Here is a 20,275-nt window from a genome sequence, read left to right as displayed (position 1 = left end):
TTAGATAGACTTTTCTTTATTCCTTCTGAAAGGGCAAAAGGTCTCCTTTTCATTCCAGACACTGCAGATTGAGACGCCCCCAAGAATTCTGTCGACCAGCTTACTCCATCCACCCTGTCAAAAATATCATACGTTCTTTTGTGCCCAATCCATCAAAACCTTCGCCAACCATGGGCTGATGATCCCCATCGCCCCATCCTCAGCCAGGCTCTTGCGCCACAAAGACTGATGGGTTGTTGTTTTTTTTCTCATCCCTGTCCAGGCAGGGTCGTGTACCAAAGTTGGAACTCGATTGCAACTCTAAGGCCTTCCTGTGACTAGTTTTTCTCCATGTTGCATGGAAGGAAAGGAGGAGCAGAGGTGTTCTACTCAGCTAACAGATTAACAGAGTTGGAAGGGACCTTGTAGGTCATCTAGTCCAACCCCCCGCTCAAGCAGGAGACCCTACACCATTTCTGACAGATGGCAGTCCAATCTCTCTTTGTAAGCCTCCAATGATGAAGCTCCCACAACCTCCGAAGGCAACTTCTGTTCCATGGGTTGATTGCTCTCACTGTCAGAAAGTTCCTCCTCATTTCTAGGTTGAATCTCTCCTTGTTTAATTTCCATCCATTATTCCTTGTCTGGGCTTCGGGTACCTTGGAAAATAGGTTGACGCCAGGGGTGGGTTCTACTTAACTTTACTACCGGTTCGCAATGCACACGCAGAAGCTTCCTGGTGACATCCGGGTCAGTGAGTGGAGCCTCCCGCCGGTTTTATTACCGGTTCTTATGAACCGGTCCGAACCGGGGGCAACCCACCACTGGTTGACCCCCTCCTCTCTGTGGCAGCCCCTCAAATATTGGAAGACCGCTATCCTGTCTCCCCTGGTCCTTCTCTTCACTAGACTTAGCCATGCCCAGTTCCTGCAATCGTTCTTCGTCTCTTTTAGCCTCCAGTCCCCTAATCATCTTGGTTGCTCTTCTCTGCACTCTTTCTAGAGTCTCCACATCTTTTTTATAACGTGGTGACCAAAACTGGATGCAGTACTCTAGGTGTGGTCTTACTAAGGCTTTATAGACTGGTGTTAGTACCTCCCTTGATCTTGATTGTATCCCTCTGTTAATGCAATTTAGGATTGCGTTGGCTTTTTCGGCTGCCGCCGCACACTGCTGGCTCTTTTTTAGCTTTCTACTAAGACTCCAAGATCCCTCACACAGTCATTGCTATTAAGCCTGTTATTAATTATGCTATTAAGCTACTTTTAATAGGTTTTTATATCATGTCGCCACGATGTAAAAAACATGTTGAGACTCTGGAAAAAGTGCAGAGAAGAGCAACAAAGATGATTAGGGGACTGGAGGCTAAAACATGTGAAGAACGGTTGCAGGAACTGGGTAGGTCTAGTTTAATGAAAAGAAGGACTAGGGGAGACATGATAGCAGCCTTCCAATATCTCAGGGGCTGCCACAAAGAAGAGGGAGTCAAGCAGTTCTCCAAAGCACCTGAGGGTAGAACAAGAAGCAATGGGTGGAAACTGATCAAAGAAAGAAGCAACTTAGAACTAAGGAGAAATTTCCTGACAGTTAGAATAATTAATAAGTGGAACGACTTGCCTGCAGAAGTTGTGAATGCTCCAACACTGGAAATTTTTAAGAAAATGTTGGATAACCATCTGACTGAGATGGTATAGGGTTTCCTGCCTGGGCAGGGGGTTGGACTAGAAGGCCTCCAAGGTCCCTTCCAACTCTGTTGTTATGTTATGTTATGTTTTTTTTTAAAAAAATTCCCTTCTAATTCTTCACATTCAGCCTTGCTGCCTCGGCGTGGGGGGTGAGGCTGGCAGCTCTCTTGCAGCTTCTGCAACTATAAACTATAAACTATAAAGGTCAGTTCCAACTCTGAAGAGGCGATGATAATGCCACTTCCCCTCCCCCGCCCCTTTTTTCAATGTTGACTCAATGGACATTTCCTGCCTTCAGAGAAAACCCAGAGAATGGGATGCTTTGTCTTAGGCCAAATATCTTTAAAATGCAACATTTCCCCACTGCCATCCCTCGGCTCTCTCTCCCCTCCTCCCCGATTTTATGGCTTTTGTTTGGTGGGCATGTGTGAAGGAGGAAGAGGGAGCTGTGCCCGGCTTGGCATGGCAAAAAAATCTGTATCAGGAGGACACATGTTAAGATGGTTGTTAATATCGTTCAGGGCTTGATCCGCAACATGAGACAATGTGGAGGGATGTCTGCTGCGAACCCCGTTTGCTTGTTCCCCAGCTACATTTCTCAGCTCTGGTTTGGAAGCTGCTGTGAGATTTTCTTCCGAGGTTTCTCTCTGAAGTGGACTTTTTTTTTTTTTTGTCTTTCTGTCTTTTGGGTCCAGGGTTTATCCAAAACCCTGTGTTGGAATTCAATTTTTTTTTTGCTACCGGTTTGGTGGGTGTGGCGTGGCTTGGTGGGCATGGCTCCTGGCAGAAGGATACTGCAAAATCCACATTCCCTCCCCAATCCTGGGGGGAAGGATACTGCAAAATCCACATTCCCTCCCCACTCCTGGGGGAAAGATACTGCAAAATCCCCATTCCCTCCCCGCTCCTGGGGGAAGGATACTGCAGAATCCCCATTCCCTCCCCACTCCAGGGAAAGGATACTGCAGAATCCCCATTCCCTCCCCACTCCAGGGAAAGGATACTGCAGAATCCCCATTCCCTCCCCACTCCAGGGAAAGGATACTGCAGAATCCCCATTCCCTTCCCACTCCAAGAGAAGGATACTGCAAAATCCCCATTCCCTCCCCACTCCTGGGGTAAGGATACTGCAGAATCCCCATTCCCTCCCCACTCCAGGGAAAGGATACTGCAGAATCCCCATTCCCTTCCCACTCCAAGGGAAGGATACTGCAGAATCCCCATTCCCTCCTCACTCCTGGGAAAGGATACTGCAGAATCCCACAGAGAATTGTCCTGTCGCAAGTTGGCTGTGTGGAGTTGGCCACGGTGAGTTGGTCAACGGCAAGTTGGTCACGATGGGTTGGTCGTGGCAAGTTGGCCGTGGCCAATTGTCTGATTCCTCCACCAAATAGGGCTGGAAAAACAAAATCAAGATGGATCACCGGATGGAGAGAAAAACCAGGCAGAGCTTGGATCGTACCCTTGTGACAGCCATCTTGACTTTCTGGACCTTTTTCTACAAACCTTCCTGCTTCTTAGGAAAAGTGGGCAGGCCCAGAAGGCACCACCACCCATTTTCTTAGCTGCCAACCTGCTCGTGTGATCCTGAAAAAGCTCAGGATCTGGTTTTTCTTGGCACACCAAAGCAGTTGGCCAAGAACAGACCAAGTCTACAGACTCCCATTACGAGTCTATATGACAACTCCCCACGGCCAAGTCACTGCAGCCAACTTGCTATGGCCAACTCGCTGTGGGAGAACAGTTACACCACGGGACAAGAATGACACAAATATCGAAAAAACAGTGGAATGGGATCATTAAAGAAAGGATGCCAAAAGAGGGACAAGGTGAAATATAAATGACAAAAAATGAAAATAATTTTTTAAAATTATTTTAAAAAGTTAAATTGAATTGTTGGATTGCCCTGCAGTGAGTGGTTCCATGGGGACAACTGGTGAGTTGGCCGTGGGGAATTGGCCATGGTTGGTTGACCATGGCGAGTTGGCCATGGTGAGTTGGCTATTGTGTTTTGGCCATGGGGAATTGGCCGTGGCGAGTTGACCATGGGAGTTGGCCATGGCTAGTTGACCATGGGGAGTTGGCCATGGTGTGTTGGCCATGGGGAATTGGCCATGGCTAGTTGACCATGGTGAGTTGGCCATGGTGAGTTGGCCATTGTTTTTTGGCCATGGGGAGTTGGCCGTGGCGAGTTGACCATGAGGAGTTGACCATGGGAGTTGACCATGGGGAGTTGGCTGTGGCTAATTGACCATGGGGAGTTGGCCATGGTGTGTTGGCCATGGGGAATTGGCCATGGCTAGTTGGCCATGGTGAGTTGGCCATTGTGTTTTGGCCATGGGGAATTGACCATGGGGAATTGGCCATGGCTAGTTGACCATGGTGAGTTGGCTGTGGGGATTTGTCCCATTCAGCCCCCATTACAGTAGCAGGCTGCTTTCCTTCCCCTTCCCCTTCCTTTATTTTGTAGTTGGGGAAAGGATCGAGGAGAAGGCATTTCCTGGTGATTAATGGCCCATGGGGTGGAATTGCGCCAGAGCTGTAACCCTGCCCTTTCGGAAATGCCCTGTGGCTGAGCTGTTTTTCCTACACTCCAGTCTTGATGTATTGTCATCCTGAGAGGCATTTCTCCCTTTTCTTCCTTTTCTGTTCTGGGTGGCTATTTCTGTACCTCCCCAAACAGAGCAAGTGAGCCAGCTCCATTGCTTTGTTCTCCTTCCTCCCATGGGAGTACGTTTTCTTGCAAGAAGTCCTGCTAACAAAGGTTGGAGAGGATACAAGAAGAGTGGTTGGGTTAGGCAAGAACGGGGCGAGATGCAGACAGACTTCACCAACTACCTTCTGCTCCTTCTTCCTGTTGGTTCATCCAGCCAAGTAAACTGAGTCAAGAAGTTCTTCTAGGGTTGAGGGAAGGTCACTTGACCAAACTGAATCAAAGAGAACCAGGTGGCTTCTTTCTTTGGGCAACTGAATAGCATAATAACAGAGCTGGAAGGGATCTTAGTGGACTTTTAGTCCAATCCTCTGTTCAAGCAGGAGAGAGACCTTGTACCAGAGATGGTATTTAGCCGGTTCAGACCAGTTCACCTGAACCAGTAGTGGAAATTGCAGGTGGATCTGCCCCCCTGCCCCGCCCCGACTCTAGGCCATCCTATTTTGGCACATTTTTGGGGCCAGGCGCATTTGCGGAAGGCACATGCACAAGCAAAGAATCTTACTACCATCGCTGGGACTACTTTGGCTTCTACTTTTCACATCCTCTCCAGTTCCTCCTTCAGGACCTGGTCCTCCTCCAGTTTCTCATACTTGTTTGTTTGTTTGTTTGTTTACATTTATATCCCGCCCTTCTCCGAAGACTCAGGGCAGCTTACAGTGTGTATGTAAGGCAATAGTCTCATTCTATTTGTATATTTACAAAGTCAACTTATTGCCCCCCCAACAATCTGGGTCCTCATTTTACCTACCTTATAAAGGATGGAAGGCTGAGTCAACCTTGGACCTGGTGGGACTAGAACCTGCAGTAATTGCAGGCAGCTATGTTTTAATAACAGGCTTCTTACAGCCTGAGCCACACCGCGGCCCTTCTTCTTCTTCTTCCTGATGTTGCTGTCACTTGGTACCCCCTACGTCTATCACCATCACTGTCTTCTGGTCCTTGTCTACTACCACAATGTCTGGTATACATACAGTAGTGGTCAAAATTGTGGACACCTTTTGGGAAAAGTCTATTTTCTAAAACTAGCTAATACCACTTTTTTGGGGGGAGTAGTACCATAAAATTATACATCAGTGGAAAGATAATTTAATCAAGAATGTAATGCAATAACTTTTATGAAGGATCGGCTATTAGAATAGCACTTATAGTATAAAAAAGAAAAGGGAAACACGTAGAAACAAAACGAGATATACCAAAATGATCCCCATGTCAGTTAATAGTTGGGTAACCTTTAGCGTGAATTATGGCCTTACAACTTCTTCCCGTGGAGTGAACCAAGTTTTTTAGTTCTGCAGCTGTTACAATGTGAAACCAAGACTGAATGATGGCTTCTATTAACTGGGTTTTATTGCTGGGTCGCTTCTGACTAACCAGTTTCTTTAGTTGGCTCCATAGATTTTCCATTGGGTGAAGGTCTGGGCTATTCCCAGGCCATTCCAGTAGTGGAATAGGATTCTCTTGAAACTTCAAAAAAAAAAAAAGTGGTGTTATTAGCCATCAAACCTCAAAAATATACTTTTCCCAAAAGGTTTCCACAATTTTGGCCACCACTGTATATCTGGGTGATGTACAAATAAAACATGAAAACATTAAAAAAAACCTGCATATAAAGTTTGAAAAGAGGCTTTTAATGGGATCGGACTTCATTCCCCCCCAAAAACACGCTGGATTGCATCAAATACAGCCATTGTTCAGTCATTCTTCTTTCCTCTTGAGTTCTATTTTGCTAGAGAGTCGAGATGAGCTAAAGTGGGCTTCTTAGGAAGCTTCTGGAAGAAACAAACTCTAGAGGTCTTGACTTTTCAAGAACTGGCTGGTATTTTAGGAAGGAACATGTGGTTATCCAGAGCCGCATAATTTATATTTTAGTGAAGAAATCACCCATCCTTCCTGTTGCTTGAAGAGTGGCTCCTCTCCAAGCCGAACCAAGTTACTTTCATCCCATTATTGTCCAATTAATTTTCACGAACTAAGAATAGCATGAACGGATTGGTGGACATCGTTCCAAGAAAGGGTTTTACTTTTGAAACCCAAATCCTGAGGCCCATTCAGGAGGCTCTCTTCAACGGGGGTAATGAATATTGCAGGCCAAAACCAGGAGCGTGTTTGCGAGCAAAGATCGGCGAAATTGAACTGAACGGGCTCCAAATTACGCTGGTGTAGAGTTTAAATGAAAACCAGCTGTTCCGTCTTTCAAAAACATTTTTTTTTAAAAAAAAACGGTTTTTTCAAAACATCACCTTGAGGGTTGGGTTGAGTCCTTGGAGCATCTGCTGGAGCGATTAGGGTGTCGTGGTTCCCAAACTTGTAATTTTGATGGCTTGAGCTTCAGCCACTGGTAGGAATCAAACTAATCATGACAATGAAGTATAATGTCGGTCTCATCCATTTCTGGTAAATTATCCGGCACGTGAGCAAAAGGACTGAACATTTGCAGGGGGTGAATGGGGTGGGTTTTTTCGGTTGTTCTTCTTCTTCTTCTTGGATTTGGTCCAGCTGCTACAGCCAACAGCAGTTTCCATTGGATTTGATGTGACTTGAAACTTGCTTCTGCTTGGCTCAAGCTAAGATAGAACTGGGCATTAAAAAAAAACACACAACTTATTTTCCGTTGTATGTTTAGTCAATTGTTCAGGAATAGAGAGCCATGTGGTTTGGGGTTGAAAGCATTAGACCAGAACTGTGGAGACGCAGTTCCAAGTCTACCTCAGTCTTACAGATACTCTTTGGATGACCTGGGAGATGCAGTCAAGTCCACCCACATTCCTACAGAAGCTTTTTGGATGACCTTGGGAGATGCAGGTCCAAGTTCCACCATCGGTTCTACAGATGCTCCTTGAATGACTTTGGGAGATGCAATTCAAGTCCACCCTTAGCCCTATAGAAACTCCTTCAATAACCTTGGGAGACACAGGTCCAAGTCTACCTCAATCCTACAGAAACTCCTTCAATAACCTTGGGAGACGCAGGTCCAAGTCTACCTCAATCCTACAGAAACTCCTTCAATAACCTTGGGAGACGCAGGTCCAAGTCTACCTCAATCCTACAGAAACTCCTTCAATAACCTTGGGAGACGCAGGTCCAAGTCTACCTCAAACCTACAGAAACTCCTTCAATAACCTTGGGAGACGCAGGTCCAAGTCTGCCTCAATCCTACAGAAACTCCTTCAATAACCTTGGGAGACACAGGTCCAAGTCTACCTCAGTCCTACAGAAACTCCTTCAATAACCTTGGGAGACGCAGGTTCAAGTCTACCTCAACCTACAGAAACTCCTTAGATGATCTAAGAAATGCAGATTCAACTCCGCCCACAGTCCTGCAGAAGTTCCTTGAATGACTTTGAGAGACGCAGGTCCAAGTCCACCATCAGTCCTACAGGAGCTCCTTGGATGATCTTGGGAGACACAGGTTCAAGTCCACCTTCAGTCCTACAGAAACTCTTTGGATGACCTTGGGAGATGCAGGTTCAAGTCAACCTTTAGCCACCCAGAAACTCCTTGGATGATCTTGGGAGACTCAGATCCAAGTCTGCTCTCAATTCTACAGAAGCTTCTTGGATGACCTTGGGAGAGTCAGATCCAAGTTCCACTATCGGTTCTACAGATACTCCTTGAATGACCTTGGGAGATGCAGGTCCAAGTCCACCCTCAACCCTACGGAAACTCCTTGGATGACCTTGGGAAATGCAGATTCAAGACCGCCCTCAGCCACACAGAAGCTCCTTGAATGACCCTCGGAGATTTGGGTCCATGTCCACCTTCAGCCGCACTGAACCTTCTTGGACGTTGGATAAGGACTTCCTGCTAAGCCTAACCTTCAGAGGGTTGTGTGGGGCAGGAAAGGTTATACCCCTTTAAGCTCCTGGAGGAATGACCTAGGAATAGCTCCTTAGTTGGTTGAAAGGAAAAATAAATAGCATGGATATGCCCAAATTCACTAATTATATCCCTCTAAAAAAGACTTTCCTAGGATAGAGAGCCTATTGTCACTCAGCTACAAATCTCAGCTTCCTTCATTACTAACCAGGTTGACTGAAGTTTTCTGGGGCAAAAAAAACCCCCATTCCTCCCTCACTGACTTAAAACATTAATGGGATATTTCGGTGGATTTCAGGTTTTGGAATTGCTTCCTTAAGACTGAACGCCAGTGAGCAGCCTGATCTTGAGAGACGTTGAATTTGCATTATTCAGATTCCTGATGTCTTACAAAATTTTCAGAAGGAGGTTTGACCTTGCCACAGCTCTTGGGCCAGAGGGGGGGCGAGGGGGGGGGGAAGGAAGCACTCCTCAGGCTAATAAACGTTTGGTAGTCAAAAGCAATAAATCTTCCTTGATCCCAGGAATTTCTAAAAAGAGTTCTGCGGGAACTGTTATTATTTCCACTTCTGGACTGAGCCAATCTGAGCTCCGGGTGGTGAGAACGACAGGAGTTGACCTAGAAAAAAACAACACTCTGCTTTAGCCACCAATTCAGGATTCAGAATCTTTCTCTGCCCCAAACTTTCAAGGTCACAATTTCATAACCAGACAGCAATCTCCCAAGATCCCTAAGGAATTGCTGGTACAGTTGTGATACCATGTGCAAATAATAATACTGTCATGTAGGATAGGATAAGACAGGATAGGGAGTAAAATGTAGAATGGAATGGAATGGAATGGAATGGAATAGAATAGAATAGAATAGAATAGAATAGAATAGAATAGAATAGATTTCTTTTTTTTAATTGGCCAAGTGTGATTGGGCACCCAAGGAATTTGTCTTGGTGCATAGGCTCTCAGTGTACATAAAAGAAAGGATACCTTCATCAAGAATTCTAAGATACAACACTTAATGCTGGTCATAGGGTACAAATAAGCAATCAGGAACCAATCATTATCAATATAAATCGTAAGGATACCAGCAACAAAGTTACAGTCATACAGTCGTAAGTGGAAGTGGGAACGATGAGAAGATTAATAGTAGTGCAGATTAATAGTAGTGCAGACTTAGTAAATCGTTTGACTAGTGTTGAGGGAATTATTTGTTTAGCAGAGTGATGGCGTTTGGGAAAACACTGTTCTTGTGTCTGGTTGTTCTGGTGTGCAGTGCTCTATAGCGTCCTTTTGAGGGTAGGAGTTGAAACAGTTTATGTCCAGGATGTGAGGGGTATGTAAATATTTTCACGGCCCTCTTTTTGACTCACGTAGTATACAGGTCCTCAATGGAAGGCAGGTTGGTAGCAATTATTTTTTCTGCAGTTCGAATTATCTTCTGAAGTCTGTGTCTGTCTTGTTGGGTTGCAGAATAGAACAGAAATAGAAATAGAAATTAGAAAAGAATAGAATAGAATAGAATAGAATAGAATAGAATAGAATAGAATAGAATAGAATAGAATAGAATAGAATAGAACAGAACTCTTTATTGGCCAAATGTGATTGGACACAGAAGGAATTTCTCCCCAGTTCAGAAGCATTCAGTGTACATACAAACAACAGAGTGATAGGTCATATATACATCATCAATCCAAGTTACAATCATTAATCATAAGATACAAGCAACAAGTGAGAAATCATAAGATAACAACCGGAGGAGGAAGTAGGAAAGATGAGAAATGAGGAAGATGAGAAGGATAATAGCAACACAGCCTACTTCATCTTTTGGCCTAAGACAATGCTGTGGGAATTAGATGTTCAACAGACTGATGGTACAGGAGAAAACCCTGCTTTGTGTCTACGGCAGTCATAGTACTATTGCCTGATGCCACACTTAGCATACTCGAGATGAATGGAAATGTCTTGCTTAGGAATTTACAACTCTTTCTAAAGCCACACATATTGTATTTTACAAGGCAATAAATATTTCAGATATGGGGTTATGTGTTTGCCTGTATCTATGTTGCAGAAATTGGCCCCCCAGGTGAGAATCAGATCCCGTGTACCTCTTAGTCTCCTGATATCCCCAGGAATAATGATTTCACTCCTTGGCAGCCTATAAATGAAATAGGTTTATTAGGGGTGCAGAAGGAATTGAGGGTTTCCCATTGATATCGCACGGAGGGTTTGTAGCTGTTTTTGAAAGGGGTGTGTATTGTTGTTTCCCAAATATTGTTCCTCCCTGATTTAGTGCAGTTTGGGATGGGCCCTGTACTGTGAAGTAGCCACAGGTGTTATAGAATAGAATAACAGAGTTGGAAGGGACCTTGGAGGTCTTCTAGTCCAACCCCCTGCTTAGGCAGGAAACCCAACACCACTTCAGACAAATGGTTATCCAATATTTTCTTAAAAATTTCCAGTGTTGGAGCATTCACAACTTCTGGAGGCAAGTTGTTCCACTGGTTAATTGTTCTAACTGTCAGGAAATTTCTCCTTAGTTCTAAGTTGCTTCTCTCCTTGATTAGTTTCCACCCATTGCTTCTTGTACTGCCTTCAGGTGCTTTGGAGAATAGCTTGGCTCCCTCTTCTTTGTGGCAGCCCCTGAGATATTGGAGGGCTGCTATCATGTCTCCCCTAGTCCTTCTTTTCATCAGACTAGACATACCCAGTTCCTGCAACCGTTCTTCATATGGTTAAGCCTCCAGTCCCCTAATCTTCTTTGTTGCTCTTCTCTGCAGTCTTTCTAGAGTCTCCACATCTTTTTTACATCGTGGCAACCAAAACTGAATGCAAGATTCCAAGTGTGGCCTTACCAAGGCATTATAAAGTGGTATTAACGCTTCACGGGATCTTGATTCTATCCCTCTGTTTATGCAGCCCAGAACCTTCTGCAAAGCATGTCAGTCAAAACTCCTCAGATGTAAGCAAAGGAACAGGGTATTTTGGGGATATGTACTTGATTCTTTGGGTTTTCTCTTCTAGGGCACGGCTTCCGTCCTTCAACGTAGATCTGACAAAGAGGAATATGTAGAAGTCGGACGCCTGGGGCCATCTGATTATTTTGGTAAGCTCCGTGGAACCAAACTAGTGGGTCAGAAAGGAAAAGGGAAATGGGTGACTGCTTCAAGATAAACGATCCTTATTATTAATATATATTAATATGATATATTAATATATATGAATAATAAATTATATTAAAATTAATATAAATATTAATAATATTATTACTCATTCTTCCTTACCGTGTTTCCCCGAAAATAAGACCCTGTCTTACATTTTTTTGAACCCCGAAATAAGCGCTTGGCTTTATTTTCGGGGAGGTCTTATTATTTTGGGGTGCATGGAGCAAGACGGGGTTCCTCTTGCCGTCTTACCTGATTTCCAGCTCTGTCTCCCTAACCCTAACCAGAGGAAATGGTGGGGACCGGCTGCGCATGCGTTTAAATATTTTCAGGGAGGGCTTATTTTGGGGGGGGGGCTTATTTTAGTGCATGCGCTCAAAAGCCCGATTGGGCTTATTATCCGGGGAGGTCTTATTTTCAGGGAAACACAGTAGTAGTATATTTTAAGACTGATGTTGGTGTCTGGGTTTCTTGTTCAGTTTTGCCAAACAGGGCAGAATAATTGCCTACTAAATCCCTGGTCTGGAAATAGCTAACGATATATTATTTTTTTTTACATTTATATCCCGCCCTTCTCCGAAGACTCAGGGCGGCTTACATTGTGTAAGGCAATAGTCTCATTCTATTTGTATATTTATATACAAAGTCAACTTATTGCCCCCCCCCCAACAATCTGGGGCCTCATTTTACCTACCTTATAAAGGATGGAAGGCTGAGTCAACCTTGGGCCTGGTGGGACTAGAACCTGCAGTAATTGCAGGCTGCTGCTGTTAATAACAGGCTTCTTACAGCCTGAGCCACACCGCGGTATGAACCGAGATCAAAGCCAAAGGCATGTTCTCCAGATGGACGATGGTGATGCTACGTTTTCTTCCCACTTACAGGGGAGATCGCCCTGTTGCTCAACAGGCCGAGGGCTGCTACTGTGGTGGCCCGCGGGCCCTTGAAGTGTGTGAAGCTGGACCGCCCCCGCTTCGAACGAGTCCTCGGCCCTTGCTCCGAAATCCTCAAGAGGAACATCCAGAGATACAACAGCTTCATCTCTCTCACTGTCTAAAGTCCTCTCAGGCTCCTCTTTGATGTTTAAACTTGTGCACTTAAAAAAAAAAAAGAAAAGAAAAGAAAGAAAGCGATCCGTGGTGTTTCGTAGCTTTTACGAAGGAAAGGAGAGGCACATTTATTTTACGCAGATGTTTTTCGGTGTCGACGTCCAGTGTATTAGATATTCAATCGCTGTCTATTGTTAAGAGGACCGCAGGTAGCTGGTTGTCAGTGATTTTATGGAATCTTAGATTTTATCGTTTTGCACTTTGCGTTACATTCCAGATTTATGCGTCCCTGGCTACTCCAAATCTCTCATCACACAATGTAACATTTCCAGATCTTTGGAGAACCAGCTTGCTATGTGCCTCAACTTTTATTTCTCTTGGTTGTGCTGACAAGCTACATCCAACTCTCGCTTCTCTAGAACAATGTAGGGTATTCATTTTTGAACATCTCATCTAGCGAGACTACATAACCCATATTACAATTGGGGATTGATGGACACATGGCCCCATGTAGCATTGCAGAACTAGCCCATTAAGACTTCCAGACATTGCCCCAAATAGTCAACCTAAGGTAAAAATGATGACATGCCCAACTGGGAAGAGTAAAAGGTCCTATCAACTCAGTTGAGTTTGAACTCAAGATGAAGTCAACACATTTTCTTTGTTTTTGTCTTGGCACAAAGCTCCCTGTGTGCCACTCACAGGCTATTTGAAGTCTATTAAAAGCAAACGGTGAGCTTTGACCTGGAAGGAATTGAGAAGCCCCGTTGGGTATCAAGTCATCCATCCTCCATCTGGTTGACAATGACTTGAATGAACCATCTTGGCCACTTGAGATACTCAGCTAGCACCAAACCAGTGTCAAATTAGTGTCAAACAGTATTTTTCCAACTTTTAAGATGTGTAGGCTTCAACGTCATGCTGGCTGAGGGATTCTGGGAGTTGAAGTCCACACATCTTAAAATTGCCAATTTGATGAATATTGGCATACCTCAATCAATCAGTCAATTAATCAATCAATCAACACACATAATGTAAAATCTGTTTCCTGTAAAACGTATCAGTATTCTATTCTCTGTGTATTTTTTTTTAAAGAAACCTTTTCTTTGCAGTTAATGTTTATTTGCACCGTTCATTTTGCTTATCCTATTGTGATGCATGGGGGAAAACAAAATAATTGTGACTGGAGAAATATGTAGTAAATCTTTGATCACTGCCATATGGTTGAGGGCCATTGGCCTCAGGGTCTAGAGTCTAGGGTCTCAGGTCCAGGACTAGTTTTACAGATATTTTAAAAAAAAACCTTCTACAAAGATGAAAGAAGGGATAACACTAAAATTTATGGAAACCCGGGTTAGGTTGCACAATCCATGGAGAGTTGATTCAGGCATCCCTTCCCAATCTTTTCAAAATGTTCAGCTGGCTGAAGATCTCCAGTCATGGAACATTTGGGTTTCCTGCCTAAGCAGGGGGTTGGACTAGAAGACCTCCCAAGGTCCCTTACAACTGACTAGGTATCCCCAGTGGTGGGCTGCAACCAGTTTAACAACCAGTTCTGTGAGCATGCACTTCGCTTTGAAACTCAGCTGTTTACCTTCTAAGGCAGACCCGCTAAGTAGAATAGCGGAGGGGCAGAAATCAGCTGTGCCGCGCAAATCAGCTGAGCCAGAAATATAGGACAGGATAGGGTGGGGGTGGGCAGGGCCAGCTGATTGTAGGAACCACCGGTTCGCTCGAACCGGTCCGAACGGGCAGTAGCCCACCACTGGGTATTCCTCAGCTCAAGAGAACAATTGTCCACGAAAAGTAGAACTTTGTTCTGCATTGGGTCTATCCTTTCAAATTCTTGATCCAGTTCTGGATATTGCCTCCCTATACTCCAAAAAAGACACCCACCCACCGAAAGATTCAGAGAACCTAGAACAGGTGCAGAGAAGGGAATGCCTAGATGATCAGGGGACAAGAAACATAAGTTGACCCAGGAGGGAACTAGATGTGTTTTTCCTTCTTGAAAAGATAACGGGAAACAGATGCCACGTTTCCCTGAAAATACGCCCTACTCCGAAAGTAAGTCCTAGTTTGATTTTTACATGTGCGCCCAATATAAGCTCTATATCCCCCCAAAAAATAAGCCGTAATTAAGACCCCACCCACTCCAGGGTGCACAGGTAAAAATTAAGCTATTGTGAGGATGAGGGTATGTGGAGCTGCCCTACTGACCTTCGGACAGTTGCAGCCAGGCCTCGCGCACCCCGACACCTGCCTTGCCAGCCCATTTCATCTGCAGCTGGCAAGGTTGACAAAGCTTTCCCGAAAGCCTCTTTAGCCGATAACAGAGCTCCGGATTGAGCCGTGTCGACCTTGCCAGCCGCAGCTGAAGTTCCTGAAGGAAATGGGACAGTGCAAAGGAGGCCGGGGGCGATGCGCTGCAAGTAAGGTGAGTCAGTGGATGACATCCCTCCTGAAAATAAGACCTGGTGCCTTTTTTGATGGCAAAAAAACAATATATATAAGACAGGGTCTTATTTTCAGGGAAACACGGGTAGTAACATCTTTTAAGGATGGAGGAGAAAGTCTACTTTCTTCCTCTGTCACCTTAGAGCAGGGATGGCAAACCTTTTTGCCGTCATGTGCCAAAAGCGGGAGAGTGCGGGGATGGTGGTGTGATGCACGCGCGTGCCCACATCCATAATTCAGTGCACCGTTTTCACCCTCCCCAAGCTCCTAGAAAGGCTCTGGAGCCTGGGGAGAGTGAAAAACGGGCCTTCCCCACCCACCAACGGAGGCCCGCCGGAAGCCGGAAACAGCCTGTTTCCCGACTTCCAGTGGGCCCAGAAGTCCCGAAAATCAGCTGGTGGACATCAGAGCTGAACTAGAGCAACGCTCGCATGCCCATCGATATGGCTCCGTGTGCCACCTGTGGCACGCCTGCCATAGGTTCGCCATCACGGCCTTAAGAGCATGGAATCATGAATAAAATTGAGAGGAGAACCACTTCCCAGTTGAACATTAGAAGAAACTTCCTCCTAGTTGAAGAAGGGTACCCGTTGAGGAGAGAAGTGATGGGTTCTCCTTTGCTGGGTTTCAAACAGCTCTTTCTGGACTTGTTAGTACAGATAGGGCATTGTCTCTTGAACATCCGAATGCAGTCTTGATTGGATAGTGCCATATTATTTATTTCACTGTGACATGGGCCTGCCTAATCTTTGTGGGTTGCGTCTATTCTTTGGCCCAAATGACCTTGTAATTGTCATGATAATTCTGATGGGGAAGAAGCCCTTGGAAATGAAACAGCATTCTCTTGTCTTTGTAAGGTGACCCGAAATGGGAACATGAATAAAACCCCTGGAAGTTCAGAAGTGCTCATATGTTTCTGTCGTGTCCCACTCCTCCGCTGACGGCCGGGTCAGGGAAATCCGAATCAGGTGTGCCTCTGCAGCTCTGCCAAAGTCCTAGCAAAGTCCTCAGGGCAGGCAGGAGACCAGAAAGTGACTTCAGCAAGATATGTTTAGACTTTGCCTGACTCAGAGAATGCCAGAAAGTAGGTCCTTTATATAGGCCATGGGGTGTGGCTCCATGACTCAGCACTTATCCAGGCCTGCCCCTCCCTTCCTTCTGTTGCCTCCGCCTATCAAGTCTTCTGACGCGAGGGTCACTCCAGTCGACAGCTGTTGGCAATTGACCTCCCTCAGGCTCACATGCTGTGGAGGAGGGGGAGGGGTCTAGTTGTTCCGTTTGCCTGGGCATGGAGCCAGAGCTGGGGGCTGGAGATACTTCCTCCTCTTCAGCCTGTCTGGGCATGGAGCCAGGGCTGGGGCCGGGAGGCATACTAGGACATTCCTCCGTGTTCGGAAGCAGATAAGAAGGCCCCGGCTGTGGTGAGATTGGACGAAACACAACAGTTTCTTCAAATCAAGAAATGGCCCTTAAAGGGATTTAGGCAATTGGGGAGGCAGATGCTTCACTCACGGGAACAAAGATGAGTTTAGGAAATGTAGGTTTTTCATTCTACGGAGTCAAATGCAAAGCACCGTCCAAGAAATGAGTTCTATGTTCCAATCTGGTTTGGTCACCAGTACCGGAGGTTTTGTCTTTCAAGCTGTTGGATTCATGCTGGAGCCCATCTTCAGGGAACTTCTCTCTATCAGAGTGTGTGTAGTTCTGTGTGTGATATTTATAGAGGCTGTTTTATGTGGCTTTTTTAGATGTGGATTGGAGTGCGTTGCTGTTACGTCATTGACTGTCATTTGCTCGTGCTGCCCAGCCCTCGCTTTTGTGGCAGCCATCTTTAGGCTGCCTCTTCTCCTCGCCATGGCTGAGAGGGAAAAAGAACCCTGGGTCAGACAGGAGAGCCTGTCTCGGAGCCCACAAACAGGGAGAACTCAGCATAGGGAACACGGAGACCCGGTCCCTGGGTCTGAAATTGCCGCGACCGCAACCCGAAATCAGCACTCCTGTTGTCTGACAAGGGTCTGTTTCCCAAAGCTTGGAAGACAAAACCTCTGGTCCCGATGACCGACCTAGATTGGACCCTGCAACATTATCCTGAGATACATTATATATTCGCCTATCTGTCTGTTTGCTCAGAAGGACCTCTGGGATGAGGGTCTGGAGGAATAAAGTTCTAGATGTATCTTCATTTGGTTATCTGAAGCGCATTGATGTACACCCATGGCCTCATAGTTAGGAGAAACAAAAACGAATACGGTAGTGATTCTTCTGAACTTCTCAAGAATGGTTGTATAATCAGGCTAGCTTCATCCACCTATCAAGTCCTTTCCAAGGACCCGGGATAGGCAGTTGTTGACATCTGATGGTATTGAAGGAATCGTCGCAGGATGTAAAATTTTCTAACTCAAGTTGCCTTTTGCAATTGACCAAGGGGCAGGTTGTCAATGCCAACAGTGTTCAAGTGTTTGAATAATAAATTATTATTATGGCTTATCACACAGTCAGCCAAAAGTTCAGATTTCATTTGGCATTTTTGTCCACCTATCGAATCCCTTCTCAAGGACTTGGAATTGGCAGAGGGTGTTGGTTTGGCAGCGTTAAAAGTTGTCATCCGCAGGATGTAAGCTGTTCCAAGCAAAGCTGCCTTTTGCAATTGACCGATGGGGATTTTGTCAGTGCCAATGGTTATTATTATTATTATTATTTTACAAAAATAGGTTGGTGGTTTTCCTCGGTTCTTACGGAGCCTGGCCAGTTTGGGTTGGAAAAACAGCAAATGGAATTCTGGCTGAGTTTGGCAAGAGAGCCAAATGCCTTCTTCTCAAGAGCCCCGAGGAGAATGTTCTCTTCATTGTTCAGCTGAGGGAAAGACAATGTCTTTGTTAGGAGCACACTCAACCTTGTGTTTCGTTTTCTGGTTAAGCCTGAAAGAGCGGGTTCTGGGAACGGAGCCATTACATTGGGTGAGGAAAGACCCTTTTGAGAAACGAGGGATGGGGAATTGTGAGGAGACCAATGTGTTATTCTCCAGGCACAAGGCACGCACCTGCCAGGCTGTGAAAATGTGGAATAATTACACTTGTGAGAAGAATGAAATGCTACCCACCTTCCAACATCGGTGGCTTGGCCAGACAGCAGTGAAAAATCAGAAAGAAAAGACACATTCAGACGCAAACTTTGATTCCTCAAGAGCAGGTGCCTCCAAACTTCCGTAGCTTTTAAGACTTGTATTCAACTCCCTGGGTTCCTCAGCCAGCCATGCTGGTTGGAGAAATACTGGAAGTTGAAGTCCCTAAGTCTTAAATTCGCCAGCTTTGGCGACACCTGCTCAAGGTAGAATGCAACTTCTCTGGAGCACATCATAGCCTCCAAATATTGGTAGTAATGTCAATGATATGAATCGGATCTACCTGGAACCCGAAGAGGACGCTCAAAGTTTCGTTTCTGCAATTTCAATGATAGTTTAATACAATTCCAGGTAGGAATGTCCTTTTGGCAGGTGGGTAACCAGAGTCTGAGAAAGAGGCTCAGCGGTGAAGACGCTGATCTTGTTGACTGAAAAGGTCGGCAGTTCAGCGGTTTGAATCCCTAGCACCGCGTAACGGGGTGAGCTCCCGTTCCTTGTCCCAGCTTCTGCCAACCTAGCAGTTCGAAAGCAGGTAAAAAATGCAAATAGAAAAATAGGGACCACCTTTGGTGGGAAGGGAACAGCGTTCCGTGTGCCTTTGGCGTTGAGTCATGCAGCCACATGGCCATGGAAATGTCTTCGGACAGCGCTGGCTCTTCGGCTTTGAAACGGAGATGAGCTCTGCCCCCTAGAGTCAGGAACGACTAGCACAGATGTGTGAGGGGAACCTTTACCTTCGCCTTAACCAGAGTCTGAGAAAGAGGTTTTTCTATGGGGCTCTCTCAGAAATAAAAGTGAATTTCAACCCTTCCGAAATCTTTAAGTAAGGAATGGCATGATTAAACAAGAAGTTAGCTCGTAAGCTTGCGGCTTGCCAAAGAGATTTATAATAAGATTAGCTGGATTTTCTGCCTCAGAAACCCGGCGGTATTGATTTTTGAGCATTAACAACAAATTCTGCTTTTCTTCCCCTTTTGATATCAATAATTGCCCTAGGCTAAGAAGAAATTAATCCAGAGAACTGGATTACTGGCAAAAAAATTTTGAGAAAGCAACCCTAGTTATATATAGTAAGCCATCGATTTACAACCACAGTTGAGCCCAAAATTTTACGTTGTTAAGTGAGACATTTGTTAAGTGAATGTTGTCCCGTTTTGCGACCTTCCTTGCATCAGCTGTTAAGTGAATCGGTGCAGTTGTTAAGTTAGTAACGTGGTTGTAACATGAATCAGGCTTCCCCACTGCCTTGGCTCGTCAAAAGGTCGCAAACAGGAATCACATGACCCCGGGACACTACAACGGTCATAAATATGAGTCAGTTGCCAAGCAACATCTAAATTTTGATCACGTGACCACGGGGGATGCTGCAAAAGTCGTAAGTGTGGAAAGACGGTCACAAGTCATCTTTTTCAGTGCTGTTGTAACTTTGAATGGTCACTAAACAAACTATTGTAAATGGACTACTCTCTGTTTTTATGCCCAGAAATTCCTTTCCAACAAGGGTGGTTTAAGGATTGCAGTCATTTGTAACATTGGTCAGCTTTTCAAGGAGGTCTCCTTTGGGTAGGGTGGAAGCAAGACACTTCAACCCACCTTCACCTTGTCTTTGTAAGGCTAACGGCCATTTCTCTCCATGTCTGAAGTAAAGAAGGAGAGGGCAAAAGTTGGCTTGAAACTCAACATTAAGAAAACGAAGATCATGACATTCCAAGTGCTATTGCTATTTCCTTCCTTCCTTCCTTCCTTCCTTCCTTCCTTCCTTCCTTCCTTCCTTCCTTCCTTCCTTCCTTTCTTTTCCTTCCTGACTTTCACTCTCAATATCCTCCCTCCCTCCCTCCCTCCGTTCCTTCCTTTTCAAAATCAGTCTTCCTTCCTTCCTTCCTTCCTTCCTTCCTTCCTTCCTTCCTTCCTTCCTTCCTTCCTTCCTTCCTTCCTTCCTTCCTTCCTTCCTGTCTTTCACTCTCAATATCCTTCCTTCCTTTCCTTCCTTCCTGTCTTTCACTCTCAATATCCATCCTTCCTTCCTTCTTTCCTTCCTTCCTTCCTTCCTTCCTTCTTTGCTTCCTTCCTGTCTTTCACTCTCAATATCCTTTCTTCCTTTCCTTCCTTTCTGTCTTTCACTCTCAATATCCATCCTTCCTTTCCTTCCTGTCTTTCACTCTCAATATCCTTCCTTCCTTCCTTCCTTCCTTCCTTCCTTCCTTCCTTCCTTCCTTCCTTTCATTCTCAATATCCCTTCCTTTGTTCCTTCCTTCCTTTCTTCCTTCTTTCCTCCCTGTCTTTCACTCTCAATA

General features: G+C 45.2%; 1 protein-coding gene across 3 annotated transcripts in view; it reads left to right on the top strand.

Moving 5' to 3' along the window:
* PRKAR1B (protein kinase cAMP-dependent type I regulatory subunit beta) overlaps nucleotides 1-17,349 on the top strand; it is a 100,629-nt gene extending 83,280 nt beyond the window's left edge. For 2 of the 3 annotated variants that reach the window (XM_058157815.1, XM_058157816.1), the window contains 2 exons: nucleotides 11,215-11,296; nucleotides 12,239-17,349. In XM_058157815.1, the coding sequence (XP_058013798.1) occupies nucleotides 11,215-11,296; nucleotides 12,239-12,411 (255 nt within the window). In that variant the 3' untranslated portion in view covers nucleotides 12,412-17,349. The remainder of the gene's footprint in view (nucleotides 1-11,214; nucleotides 11,297-12,238) is intronic. The other variant, XM_058157814.1, reaches the window with a different exon arrangement.
* The last annotated feature ends 2,926 nt before the right edge of the window (nucleotides 17,350-20,275 follow it).

This window comes from Ahaetulla prasina, chromosome 14 (assembly GCF_028640845.1).
Source record: "Ahaetulla prasina isolate Xishuangbanna chromosome 14, ASM2864084v1, whole genome shotgun sequence".
NCBI classification, from domain to species: domain Eukaryota; kingdom Metazoa; phylum Chordata; class Lepidosauria; order Squamata; family Colubridae; genus Ahaetulla; species Ahaetulla prasina.
The sequence above is the reverse complement of the archived record's forward strand: the minus strand, read 5'-3'. Positions and strand labels throughout refer to the sequence as shown.